This window comes from Acipenser ruthenus, chromosome 3 (assembly GCF_902713425.1).
Source record: "Acipenser ruthenus chromosome 3, fAciRut3.2 maternal haplotype, whole genome shotgun sequence".
NCBI classification, from domain to species: Eukaryota; Metazoa; Chordata; class Actinopteri; order Acipenseriformes; family Acipenseridae; genus Acipenser; species Acipenser ruthenus.
In genome coordinates, this window is record NC_081191.1 from 84,253,022 (window position 1) to 84,266,853 (window position 13,832).

The 13,832-nt window shown below is 40.8% G+C and overlaps 1 protein-coding gene across 1 annotated transcript in view; it reads right to left on the minus strand.

Annotated features, from left to right (window-relative positions):
* Nucleotides 1–13,613, minus strand: part of LOC117394545 (obscurin-like) — a 116,637-nt gene extending 103,024 nt beyond the window's left edge. The window contains exons 1-9 of the mRNA XM_059020977.1: nt 12,497–13,613; nt 9,070–9,339; nt 7,216–7,476; nt 4,266–4,571; nt 3,634–3,900; nt 2,933–3,202; nt 2,404–2,679; nt 752–1,027; nt 76–351 (exon numbers count right to left, since the gene is read on the minus strand). Of these exons, the coding sequence (XP_058876960.1) occupies nt 76–351; nt 752–1,027; nt 2,404–2,679; nt 2,933–3,202; nt 3,634–3,900; nt 4,266–4,571; nt 7,216–7,476; nt 9,070–9,339; nt 12,497–13,613 (3,319 nt within the window). The remainder of the gene's footprint in view (nt 1–75; nt 352–751; nt 1,028–2,403; nt 2,680–2,932; nt 3,203–3,633; nt 3,901–4,265; nt 4,572–7,215; nt 7,477–9,069; nt 9,340–12,496) is intronic.
* Between the last annotated feature and the right edge of the window lie 219 nt (nt 13,614–13,832).

Here is a 13,832-nt window from a genome sequence, read left to right on the forward strand (position 1 = left end):
TCAATTTCCAGTCCTACTCATTCCTTACCAGGACCAGCTCATTCATAAACAAGCTCTCAGTGAAAGGTTCCCTACCTGCAACTTGGATTTTAAAGGTCATCTTCTCTCCTCCAGCCTCGCAGGTATACTCCCCAGCATCTTTCTTCTCCACGCTCTCCACCACTAGCCGGCGAGTCTTTCCATCTGACTCCACTTTTGTCTTCTTGCTGGAGCTCAGCAGTTTGCCATCCTTGTACCACTTCACCTCAGTCTCTGCCTGGGACACCTCACAGGTCAGGGTGGCCTTTTCTGAAGGGCTGGCCTTCACCTCCTTCTGAACAGGAGCACTGCTGGTAAACACAGGCTCGGGTTCTGATGTGAGGGAAGAGAGATCACAGTGAGTCCATTCAGATCACTGCTCAGAGCTGCCAAATATTGAAACCATAGATATGCATGTCCATGTTTGGCATTACGACTTTGGTGCACATGTATTCTAGGTGAGCTAGAATACTCAAATATTTAAGAATTTCAAAATGAAATAATTATTTGCCAGTTGCCAGGCTCGGGTTCTGGGGGGAAAAAATAGATGTCATCGTGGTGCTTCAATCTTGTGCAGAATTACAGCATCAAATTATGAGAGCAACGATCTGAACTAGAAGTTAGAGGGAGATATGCCGAAAATAGATTACATGTAAGTTACATATAAAGAGACAGAGTGATGGCTAAATGAACAGACACAATGGAATTAAAGAACACTACTACTCTTTCTCACCTTTCACTTTGACGTGGAATGCAACTTTGTCTTCGGCAGTTCCACAGGTGTACTGCCCTTGGTCGCTCTGCCTGGCATTCTTAATGACAAGTTTATGCTGCATTCCCTGTGAGGTGAGGGTCGTTGTCTGGTCCTGTTTCACCTCAGTCTGTTCCTTTCTCCACATCACCACACCACCTGGGGAGGACACTTCGCAGCTCAGCTCCAGGATCTCCGACGGGGAGGCTGACACCTCCACAGGGCTCCTCTGTTCATCCACGAATTTGGCTGCTTCTTCTTTTAAAACATAGTAATGGTAAAGACGTAACTCTTGGGCTACATTTTCAAATGTTGTTACTCCAAATGGGCATTGACACTTTTTTTTTTTTTTTTTAAAGGGAAAAGCACACCCAAATAAGTTACCAAACCAAAAATAAACAACTCAAGACATTTAATCGAGGGGCTTATAATTAGTTTAAGCAGTTTCTTATTCTTAAAAAGCTATGGAGTGGGGACAACCAAAATATCTACAGGTATCATATGTGGGGTTTGCACAGGTTCCCACACTTTGTCTGCTTCATCCTTTACCAGTTAAATAGAGGCATATCAAAAATTCTAGCAGTTATTCCTCCTAACCAGTTTCTGTAGCAGTGTAATGCTTTCTGTTTTCAGCGCTATAGGCTGATGGACCAAAAACAGCTCTAAATGTGTCCTTGGCTGAACTGGCTTTCTAATATAGGCAATCTACCAAGTGAAATGATGCAATTTAAATGATCCTCAAGCTAATTTGTACTTCTGATGGGGATTTTGCATACAGCATTTATTCCATGAGGTCATATGCCTCTTTGAGTTTAGTTAGCTCTGCCCATCCTTCAAATGGCACCTGGCGTTTTTTTCATACCACTTCAAGCTGAAATGCCACATGTGTGTCAGGTATGCAGGCATCTGACGACTGGCAGGAAACACTTTGAAGGGAATGGGTTAAATGTGACGTGGTTGCCATTACATATAAACACTACAAGAGCTATACCCTATAAAACAGAAACCATAAACAACATTTTCAAGAATTAATTGTTATGATGACTGACCTTTGTTTGATTTCTACACAGAGAATATTCTGATATCTTGTGAGAGACAAAAAAAAAAAAAAAACATCCACTGCACTCTATCAACCAGAATACCATTTAAAAGAATCATTATACTGTATATGATTCATGAGGGATTTAAATTAATCACTGCCTGCCAGTAAAAGAAAAAAAACATGCCAGAGATCTAATATGTACGACAATAAACCACTTCATAAATGTCCACCACTTCACAAATATTTAACAAGTAATTTGTAACAAAATGGAAGTGTGACATTTAGACAGGCACACAGACAGATAGACAGAGACAGTCAAACGGACATCCTCCTTATACCCAGAGATTTTGATACCTGCAATAATTTGTGTTAAAGATTTCATCACAATTCAAATGGCAATTCATTGGATACTGTATATATAAAATTACATATAAAAAGACAGACAGATGGGCAGACAAATAACTTATTAAGGTTTTGTCACACTTGGAAAGCAGTGCTCAGATATAAGCAGTGTGACACATGTACACACATGCACCTGCTTCCATTATTGAAACTTTTTAAGAAATGCCTGAGGTTAAGGTTAGAGTCCTACCTGTCATTGTTAGTGTGAAGGTCACTGTGTCTCCTCCTGCCTTGCACGTGTACGTTCCTTCATCCTCTTTCTTGGCATTGGTGACGATCAGTTTGTGCTGCCCGCCTTTGTTTTCCATGATGAATTTTTTTGTCTGTCGGATCTCCTTGCCCTCTCTGAACCACTGCACTTTTGCATTGCTCTCTAAGATCTCTGCCACAAACTCTGCCTGCTCCCCGGACACCACCTTGACAGCATCACTAGATTTGTCCTTGATGGTGATCTTGGGGGCCTCAGCTGCAATCAAAGGAGGAGGACTAAAAAAAACATTCTTTTTGGTTTAGTTTAGCTTATTATTTTTTAACCTAGAAGTACTTACTGATTCATCAGATTATTGTATTTATTAATTTTGTTTTGGCCTGGTCTCTGACTATGGTAAACCTAAAAAACTATGTAAAGTATACAAACTTCTACAGTGTAAACTGCATGCATTGATTACTTACAAGAAGTTAATTTGCATTAAGTTCTGTATTTCTTGGGACATGAGTACCTTTAAGCTGCAGTGCCATTTTGTCCCCATCACAGACACACTCATAGAAGCCCACGTCCTCCTCCGTCACATTGTGAACCTTTAGGATGCGCTTCAGCTCTACGATTACACTTTCATATTTCTTTCCTATCTTCAGCTCCTTCCCGTCTTTCATCCACATCACTTTAGCGGCTGAATCCGAGACCTCGGCCAGCAGCTGTGCTGACCCGTGCAGACCCACAGTCACAGCCTCCTTTTCTGCGGACTTGTTGGTAATTCTGGCTGCCGAAGCTGTTCATTTAAAAAAACATTTAAATATGTTTTCACACAATCCACCAACTGATGTACATTTTCATTTTCTTATGTTCTTAATCTCATCCTAACTCTGTGCTGTTATATCTCCTTGAAATTTCAGAGGATAATATATGATCAATGCTTTTACTTTTGGGCCTAACAGTAATTGTACAATCAGTAACGGTATCTGTCGATCTTCTACTTTTAAGAGTAGATCTCTTGACTTGATTTGTCACTTATGAGGCTTTTCTGGATTTTTTTCAGCTTTCAATTGTATGGCAGATGATCCGTCTATAGTATATGATATAGGTTTTTACTTTTATACCAACAAATACATGATCTATGTTCATTTATCAGTGGCATTTCATACATATTATTGATAGATCAACAACAACAACAAAAATGAAACACAATTCAGTGTCTTGTACCCTTCACGCTGAGCCTACAGACGCTCTCAGTGCTGCCGGCCATGAATTTGAGTTCAGCGCCGTCGTCAGTCTCAGAGACCCTCCTGATGACCAGGGTGTGGGTGTTCTTTGTCCTGCAGATGAGGTAGTCCTGGCCACTCCTAAGAATCTTCCCGTTCAGGAGCCACACCCCGGAGCAGGCCACAGACAGTTCAATAGTGAAGGTGGCTTCTCCTTCAGCCAACGCTGTCACATCCAGCAGTGGAGCTTTCACTGTTGCCTTGGGTTCTGGGAATGGCAGGGGAAGCAAATCGAGTGATAAGGGTTTTGTAAGCTACCTGAATACTCCACTCAAATTGAAGAGAATGTGACATGATGTGGTATTGCACTGACATAATCACAGAAAAAAAAAATGGGTTTCTGTTCAGCCTGGTCAAACAATTCTGGGTGCTGCATTCATGTCAACCCATAAATGAGGGCTTAAGCTTTTTTTTTCTGTGGGTCTCACAATTTTACTATATAAAACATGTACATTATGGTAAACATGTATTTGCTTATTGGTATTATTTCCTAATGTGCCAATGACGAGAGGTCTTATCATAAACATAGTGTTAAACACACATCTAAAAAGTTCATGGCTAATGTTTACTCACCCAGATAGAAGGTCCCTGGGAACTCCAGTGTTGAGCTCTGACCGAAGCTGTTCACGGCAGTAACTCTGAAGTGGTAGCTACCCTCCTCAGTCAAGTTGCTGACTGTGAATTCTGGGACGGGTATGTTGTCTGAGCTGTGGCACCTCATCCAGGTTTGGCTCCCCACCTTCCTTCTCTCTACCAGGTACCCTGAGATGGGGACGGGTCTGTCCATCTCAGGAGGAGACCAGCACAGGGTAATGGAAATCTCGGTCTTGTCCTTCACCACAGGGTTGACTGGGGGATCTGGAGGGTACTTCCTGGGGGCTGTGCCGGGGATAGTGAATAATTAGCAAACTAATGCAATACGATATGCAAATATATATATATATATATATATATATATATATATATATATATATATATATATACAGACATGCTCCAATCTGTTGGTACCCTTACAGCTCATTGAAATAATGCTTCATTCCTCCTGAAAAGTGATGAAATTAAAGGCTATTTTATCATGTATACTTCCATGCCTTTGGTATGTCATAGAATAAAGCAAAGAAGTTGTGAAAAGAGATGAATTATTGCTTATTCTACAAAGATATTCTAAAATGGCCTGGACACATTTGTTGGTACCCCTTAGAAAAGATAATAAAGAATTGGATTATAGTGCTATTTCAAACTAATTAGTTTCTTTAATTAGTATCACACATGTCTCCAATCTTGTAATTAGTCATTCGGCCTATTTAAATGGAGAAAAGTAGTCACTGTGCTGTTTGGTATCATTGTGTGCACCACACTGAACATGGACCAGAGAAAGCAAAGGAGAGAGTTGTCTGAGGAGATCAGAAAGAAAATAATAGACAAGCATGGTAAAGGTAAAGGCTACAAGACCATCTCCAAGCAGCTTGATGTTCCTGTGACAACAGTTGCAAATATTATTAAATCGACCCCAGATTGAACAGAAGGATAGTGCGAATGGTAGAAAAAGTACCAAGGATAACAGCCAAAGAGATACAAGCTGAACTCCAAGGTGAAGGTACGTCAGTTTCTGATCGCACCATCCGTCGCTTTTTGAGCAAAAGTGGGCTCCATGGAAGAAGACCCAGGAGGACTCCACTTTTGACAGAAAAACATAAAAAAGCCAGACTGGAATTTGCTAAAATGCATATTGACAAGCCACAATCCTTCTGGGAGAATGTCCTTTGGACAGATGAGTCAAAACTAGAGCTTTTTGGCAAGTCACATCAGCTCTATGTTCACAGACGAAAAAATGAAGCTTTCAAAGAAAAGAACACCATACCTACAGTGAAACATGGAGGAGGCTTGGTTATGTTTTGGGGCTGCTTTGCTGCACCTGGCACAGGGTGCCTTGAATCTGTGCAGGGCACAATGAAATCTCAAGACTATCAAGGCATTCTGGAGCGAAACGTACTGCCCAGTGTCAGAAAGCTCTGTCTCAGTCGCAGGTCATGGGTCCTCCAACAGGATAATGACCCAAAACACACAGCTAAAAGCACCCAAGAATGGATAAGAACAAAACATTGGACTATTCTGAAGTGGCCTTCTATGAGTCCTGATCTGAATCCTATCGAACATCTATGGAAAGAGCTGAAACTTGCAGTCTGAAGGCACCCATCAAACCTGAGACAGCTGGAGCAGTTTGCTCAGGAAGAATGGGCCAAACTACCTGTTAACAGGTGCAGAAGTCTCATTGAGAGCTACAGAAAACATTTGATTGCAGTGATTGCCTCTAAAGGTTGTGCAACAAAATATTAGGTTAGCGGTCCCATCATTTTTGTCCATGCCATTTTCATTTGTTTTATTATTTACAATATTATGTTGAATAAAAAATCAAAAGCAAAGTCTGATTTCTATTAAATATGGAATAAACAATGGTGGATGCTAATTAGTTTTGTCAGTTTCAAGTTATTTCAGAGAAAATTGTGTATTCTTCGTTTTTTGTGGAGGGGTACCAACAAATTTGAGCACGTCTGTATGTATTATATATATATATATATATATATATATATATATATATATATATATATATATATATATATATATACAGTAGTGATGTCAAAAAGTGATCATTCCTCTAGAGGAAAATATACTTGAACTTTGACCCATTCACTTTGACCCATTTTTTATAAGGGTTACTTTTATAAATACATAATATATCAATTGCAGGAAACTGAAGAGCAGCTTTTGACTGAAATAACCAACATTTTTGAATGTGTTGAATATTAAAATTCTCTCAGAATTGTCTTAAGCCTAGCAGTTTGTTTACATTTGAATTGGTGACCCAATGTATAGAATGGCTGTCTAAGCACATGCTTACCAGCATAAACTGTGAGACAGATTAGGTGTCTATTTATGGCGGCCTGAACGATCGAGTTTAATTCTTGCTGGCACTCTAAAGTTGTTTATTTTTCATTTAAGAAACGTGTCCTACCATTTCTCTCTTAAAATAACAAGACAAAGGCAGGATACTTGGTTCCCCACAGGGGATGCATTTACCACAGTTAACTATGGTTTGCCATATTTTTTTTAATGCTTTACTATACCTCTCAGGGCTTTACAGTGCTTAGCGATGCTTTACCATGCGTCCACTATGCTTTATTAAACTTTGACATGCTTTTGCTGAGGTAAGGTTTTATAAGGGGCATCACGTCTAAAAGACTATGACAGGGAAAAGCAAAAGCCACAAGCTGTAAACCTCCCCAATGATTTAAGGACAGAAATATTGACATACTGTACAGTGTGAGGGCCATAATTAAACGTAGATACATACTATAATTTTTTGCCCTTGGTGTTGTGCTATCATATAAAAGCAATATTAGCTTTATTGTTGTAATCTGTGGCAGTATTACAGTCTCGTATATCTGAAGTTGCAGTTAGCTCGGAAATAAATGCTATTGGGGTATTAGGAAGTGAGCCTGAAAGATGGCTTGCACACATTTACCAGTCACAGAGAAGCGAGTGGAGGTCTTGCAGTCACCGGCCACGAATGCAATCTCCCCAGAGTCCTCCGCGCAGCACTCGCGGATGGTCAGGGTGTGCTGCTTGCCCGAGGATACAATGGTGATCCTGCTGTCAGCTCTCAGCTCCACACTGTTCCTGGTCCAGTAGCAGTTTGTACAGCTGGACTGTAACTCCACACAGAACATGGCAGTGTCACTCACAGGCAGGGCTGTCTTCCGGGGAAGTTTCTTGATGATGTTGCCTGAGTGGAAGTGAGGAATGAACAATAAGCTACATTTTCGAGACAGATGGGTGTGAGGTTTAAACTTAATTCAATAGCTATCAGACCCGGCTAAATTATGTATCTTAATTATGTATCTCATTGCTACTTGATCAGTTTATAGCAGTACATTCTGTATTGCTTATTAAATGGGGGCTGTTTTAGCAATATAGAGTTCAATCACACAATTTCTGAATTTTACTTTTTACTTTTTACATTGCAAGAGTTGGTCCATAGATTATGCTTCTTTGTGAATTTGTCTCAACCAATACGTGTCTAAGGGAAAACAGTACAGTTTACTGCACTTAGTGTACACGATTAAAAAATAATTGAACGTGTATTCTGAATCTAGGGTTTACATATGATAGCTATCATATGTAAAATACTGTTGGAATTTGTGAATGGATGTACTATGTTGGAGTACTTCTGTGTATTGTGAATATTGTGTTTATATGATAAATAATTCTTAATATAAAAAAGTCAAATAGGCAGTGTGGCAGCGTGAGGGTTATTAGAAGGAGTAAAGTCTGGCCTCTCAACAGATGGAAGTGCTATTGAGGCTAACTTCCTTGCCCTTATCAAGATGGAATTGACAATAGGTCTATAGTGTGGGCAGACATCTTGATAAGGGCAGCTACACAGGTACTCCCGATTCCACTCTGTCAATGTCCTGGTACCGATTGTCTGCTGCAGGATTGATGGGGTGGAGCCTGGAGCATATAGGGAACTGTGTTAGCTGGGGAAAGTTAATTGATAGTGGGGAGAGAGAAAGCAGATGTGGCCAGGCTTTCCGTTGGACTGCTAAGGGGCTTTCGATTTTACCTCCTAATCTGTAATGAATAATAGGAGTGTTGCGTACAGTATTTGTGAACCGCTGTACAAATCTATGTGAATCTGGAGAAAGCTGTTTCATATCTGACCTGTTCAGTAAATATTGTAAATATCCAAATATAAACTGTGTAAATTGCACCTGCATCTCTGGGTTGTTATTTTTATTGTGACACCTACCGGTCCCATCCACCCCGACTGCACACAGCCAGATTGCCACATTTTTATATTTCTATGTATAAAGCATTAGTCTGGCTATAATGGTGAAATTTTGTTTATATTTTGGACAGTTAACTTAAAATATAAAGCTAATTTTTTTAATATATTTATAAAACTGTACTACGTAATTTGTTAACATTTAACAGCAAATGTTTACCAGTAAGATGATGCTCTTCATCCAGTTTACAGCATATGGGGACTGATGATCAAAAATAAAAAGAGCGCTGCACTATATAGTTTTATTTATCTTGGGGACTTAGATACGATTTGAGACTCCTCGGAGTAATGAAATCACATTAAAATGCACATAGATTATAAAAGCTCTGGAAAATATGGAGAGTTCAGGAAAATGTCCCTGGGTGAATCTGGTAATAGAATTATAACAATATTCAAACAAAGTTCAGTTGAACGTGTCAGGGTAGCCCAAACCTAATTATAATTTATTTAGCCCTACAAAGCCATCCATCCTAAAACCTGCACATATTGTAGTTTAGCAAATGGACCTTGCCCACAGAACTGAGGACTCACCTATGACAGCGAGCTCGGCCACAGTCCGGCTGCCCTCCTTCATCTCACAGATGTAAACAGCGTCGTCGTCGGTGGTGAGATTGTGGATGGTGAGGCGCCGCAGAGTGCCTTCCTCCTCCATGAGGTACTTGGAGCTCTGGCTCAGCTTGGTCTCCTCCATGAACCAGCTGGCCTCGGTGGTGGAGATGGGCACCTCGCACTGCAGGGTGGCCGTCTCCTTCTCCAGCACCTCCACATCCCGGAGCTTCGTCTTGAATGGGACCTTGGGCTCTGCAATGAGAACACCACTTACATGAGCTTAAAGAACCCCCTGTAATACCTTCATCCTCCTTTTATGTACAAGGCATTTTCGACCCCACAATTGTAAACTGCTATAACCCACCTAGCAATTTACATATATATATATATATATATATATATATATATATATATATATATATATATATATATATGGTTTTTATCATGAACATATAAACAGACAGAAAATCCTGTTTCTATCATGTTTGGTATTTCCTTGGACTCAAGGGTCATTATGACAGAGGGAACTGATTTTACAGTATTTAGCCTAGAAGAAGAATTTGGTGCGCAAATATTAAAGTATTGAATCCTAGCCAATTCTTTAGGTGCAGCATAGAAAGTAGGACCAGAGGACAGTTCATATTTAAGTAGAAACAAACAGAGAGTAAGACACTTATTTGGTGAGGGTATGGATTATGAATGATTGAGATCATTTAAGACTTCCTCTTATGTACAGTAGTCTTAAGTCTAAAATTAAATTAGAAGGAGGGTAAAAGACATAATCCTGCAAATCAAAAGGTTTCTAAACATGAAGTAAAATGGATACACATACAATAGCCAGCCCAGTTTCCTTCAAATTAAATACATAAACAATCAGCAAATGCAGCCTGAGGAAAATGTTTTCCCATCATTAAAGGTGTGGTTACCAAAGTTTTAAAATGTATTTTCTTATCTAGTATTATCATTAGCAATATTATCACAGGCCCCCTTTTCTTCTGTTGAAGACCTGGGCCTATATTCATCATTTGTGTGTGAACACATTACTTGATTTGTTTGTGCACATAAAGTTTAGAATTGCTGCATTGCTGATTTATCAATCTTGTGTAAGGCACTCGTACGCACGTTTCTAAGTAATAGGTGTTAATAAATCACAATGTCACTAAAGTTGGTACATGTAAGTCTATATTTAAAACACCCCTATAGCTGTCACTGCTCTGTTTTCTAGGGGAGTGCCCCACTGCTGTACTGAAGAATAAATGAATCGTGAGTTCCGTCTGGCCATTTTGCCACAACATTTAGTTGATGTAGACGGGCATCCAATATTATAACCTGAACATTATTTGAATGGTACTGTTTTCTGTTTACGAAATTAAATACATTCTCTCTTGGTGCTTTAATTGCAATACGAGTAAAGTCTATAGAACCAATCGTATTGGGGAACCCAGCAATTGAAAGAAAAAATACAGCAGGTAATTTACATCATGTTTGTCTTATTATTGGAGAGGTAATATAATACAGGTTTGATGCATTTGAGATTCTGTGTGCTGGCTTTTAAGTCTGACACTATTTGCATATCCTGAATTTAATACAAAAAAAAAAAGTTAAGAGGATTTGCCTACAACAAAAAATGCTTCTGAAAAGACTCATCAAGGCTGATTGTTAGTAAGCATGGCAAATACTGATACCAGTACAGAATCATATAGAACTGTCACAAAGACGGCCAGAGTGGGTGGCGTCAGACCAGAAAAGGAATACACAGAGATGGTGGTTGTGATGATGAGCCGAGTGCAATGGCTGCACTCAGCGTTTAATAACAAATAAAAGGTTTGAACAATGGAATACAAAACAGGACACGGCACTTGACGCCAAAATAAACAGACAGACAAAACGACTAAACACTTAACAAACGGTGCACGGAGACAAACAAACACGGTGAGTACAACACACTTATAATTATTCTAATGATTTTATATCTCTCTCTCTCTCTCTCTCTCTCTCTCTCTCTCTCTCTCTCTCTCTCTCTCTCTCTCTCTCTCTCTCTCTCTCTCTCTCTCTCTCTCTCTCTCTCTCTCTCTCTCTCTCTCTCTCTCTCTCTCTCTCTCTCTCTCTCTCTCTCTCTCTCTCTCTCTCTCTCTCTCTCTCTCTCTCTCTCTCTCTCTCTCTCTCTCTCTCTCTCTCTCTCTCTCTCTCGTTCTCCTCTTCCGAACACCCAACCCTGACTGAACGAAATGTGCGTCTATATATACTATTGTGCTGGGATTCAATTACTAATTAATTATTCACTTGAATCCCAGCACGTGAATTAATTCTGTGCAACCCCGTGCTCACATATTACATTTAACCAGCACGTGAAGTGATTTGTGCTCTCCTCGTGCCTAAATACAAATCTACACTTTAAATACACGTGAAACACAGACCCGTTTATATCCCGTGTACCAATCTATACACCAACATTTACACACGCAACATACAACACATAACACAAATGCACACAGGGCGGGGCGCTTTGCCACAAGAACACACACACACAGTAAGATATTAATCAGGTAAAAAAAATAAGTAATAGGAAAATGTAATTAATAAGTGTCCATTAAAAAAAGATTTTAAAAAATAGTTCCTTATTAGCATCTGGTCCTTTATATATGTTTTTATGCATGTTGCTGAGCTCTCAGATTTTTTTGTCCCTTTTACCCTGGTTAAGTTTATCCAGAATGGAGCTTCAGTTCTTGTGAAGCGAGTAAAGTCCCTTGTAACCAGGTAACCAGTCCGTATTAGCTTTATTAGTAAATAAGTAAGTACACTTGTCAAGACACACTTGAGAACCATGGCCACAAAAACATCACCTCTAAAAGTATGTATGTTATAAGCTTGTAATGTTTTTTATTAGAAGGACTAAAGAAAGATGCTGCATGTTGACAAGCAGTATCTACAACAAAATCAGCCAATTAATTTAATAACATTCAGCCTTGGGTGTGAAACAAAGGAACACTGGACAGCTCTTCTGTTGTCCATGTGGCAGCCTGCTACGGGCCATCACACAGCCCGGAATGTAATCATCATCGACCCCCCCTCGCCCTTTTGTATCTTCAACGGTATCTTAAAAAAGAATCAGGATATGCAAACATTTCAAATACACTGCAAAAAATAAACTGTTGCATCCTGGTACCTGTGCAGAAGGTGGTCTGATTGCAGCTAGACCATTGAATTCAGGCTGAACTACAGCACAGGAAATAATCATGTATTTTTCTATAGTCTTCAGCAACCATATACTAAACGTTAAACAATTTAATAAATGAATATAGACTAATATCTACATCTTAATGTAAGATAAATCTGCTGTTCTCCCTGACAAATATATGTGGTGGCACCAAAAATAGAAAAGAAAATGTAATAAAATGGGCTTCCATACCTTTGACGATGACCAGGACCGCACTGTAGGTCTGCCCAGCCAGGTTGGAGGCGGTACAGGTGTAGAGGCCATTGTCATTCTGCTTGCAATATAGGATCTTGAGGATGAAGTTCTCCTCTTCATCCTCGTACATAACCTGCCTGCGACCCTCGTTGACGGCCACCCCATCTTTCTTCCACATGATCTGCGGCTTGGGCCGGCCTGTGACATAGCAACTGAGCTTGGCATGCTTCCCTTCTGTCACTGTGCAGGTGCGGGTAAAAACACCCTTGGGTAGTTTCCCTGCCAAGGAGGCACCATGCTTGTAGTCTTGTGACAGACTCAATCCCAGAGTGCTCAACCCCTCTGGGGTCCTGTTACTGGAAGAGGAGGAATAAGTGGCAACAGTGCTGTTGTCGTTGGACTGGTAAAGGTCGATTTCGGTCTTGCGCATCTCCTCCCGACGCTTCTGCAGGTGCGACAGAAGGGAGGTGGCCTTTTCTGAAGCCGCATTAGCCAGGCTGTGGGCATCCTGGTGGTCTACAACCAGGGTGGCAGATGCGCTGGCCCTGCCCAGGGAGTTCTGAGCCCGGCAGGTGTAGGTTCCTCCGTCGATGAACCTCACACACTGGATCTTCAAGGAACTCGATTCCCCGTCCAACACAATCTTTAACCGGTTCGACTCTCCTACGTATCTCCCATCCTTCTCCCAGCTGAATGTGGGCACTGGATAAGCCGAGACCCGGCACTGAAAGGCAACATCCTCCCCCAAGCTGACCCTTCCTGAGACAGGCTTCAAAGTAAAAGAAGGAGGACGCTCCACTTGGTTTTCAGGTAGACCAACGTGGAGTGTGACAGCTGCATATGCCTCACCCACGTTATTGTTGGCCCTGCAAATATACTGCCCACTGTCATTCAGTGTCAGGTCATAGACGGTCAATCGGTACACATTACCATCCACCACTGCCTTGAACCGCCCCCCTGAGCAGATCATCAGCTTGTCCTTCTCCCAGGTCACTACTGGCACAGGGTTGCCCACAATGGTGCAGCTCAGAGTGGCATCCCTCCCTACACACACAGAGAAGGCCTTCGGCCGTGTGAGGAACCGTGGGGCCCCGCCGAATAAGTCGTGATCCATCCTGGTCTACTGCAGGAAAAATATAATAAAAAGTCAGACTGAGGATTTGCAGGGTGTGGATTACAAGCACAAAAAAACACATATAAGCCCTTAAGATCCCAACATGCACTCCTTGGGCAGCGATTATGGAGTGATTATGATGAGCAAAGCACTACACACACCATTATGGATTGGTCTTCGGCAAAATACAAAACTGAACCTGTATTACTGAAATCCAGC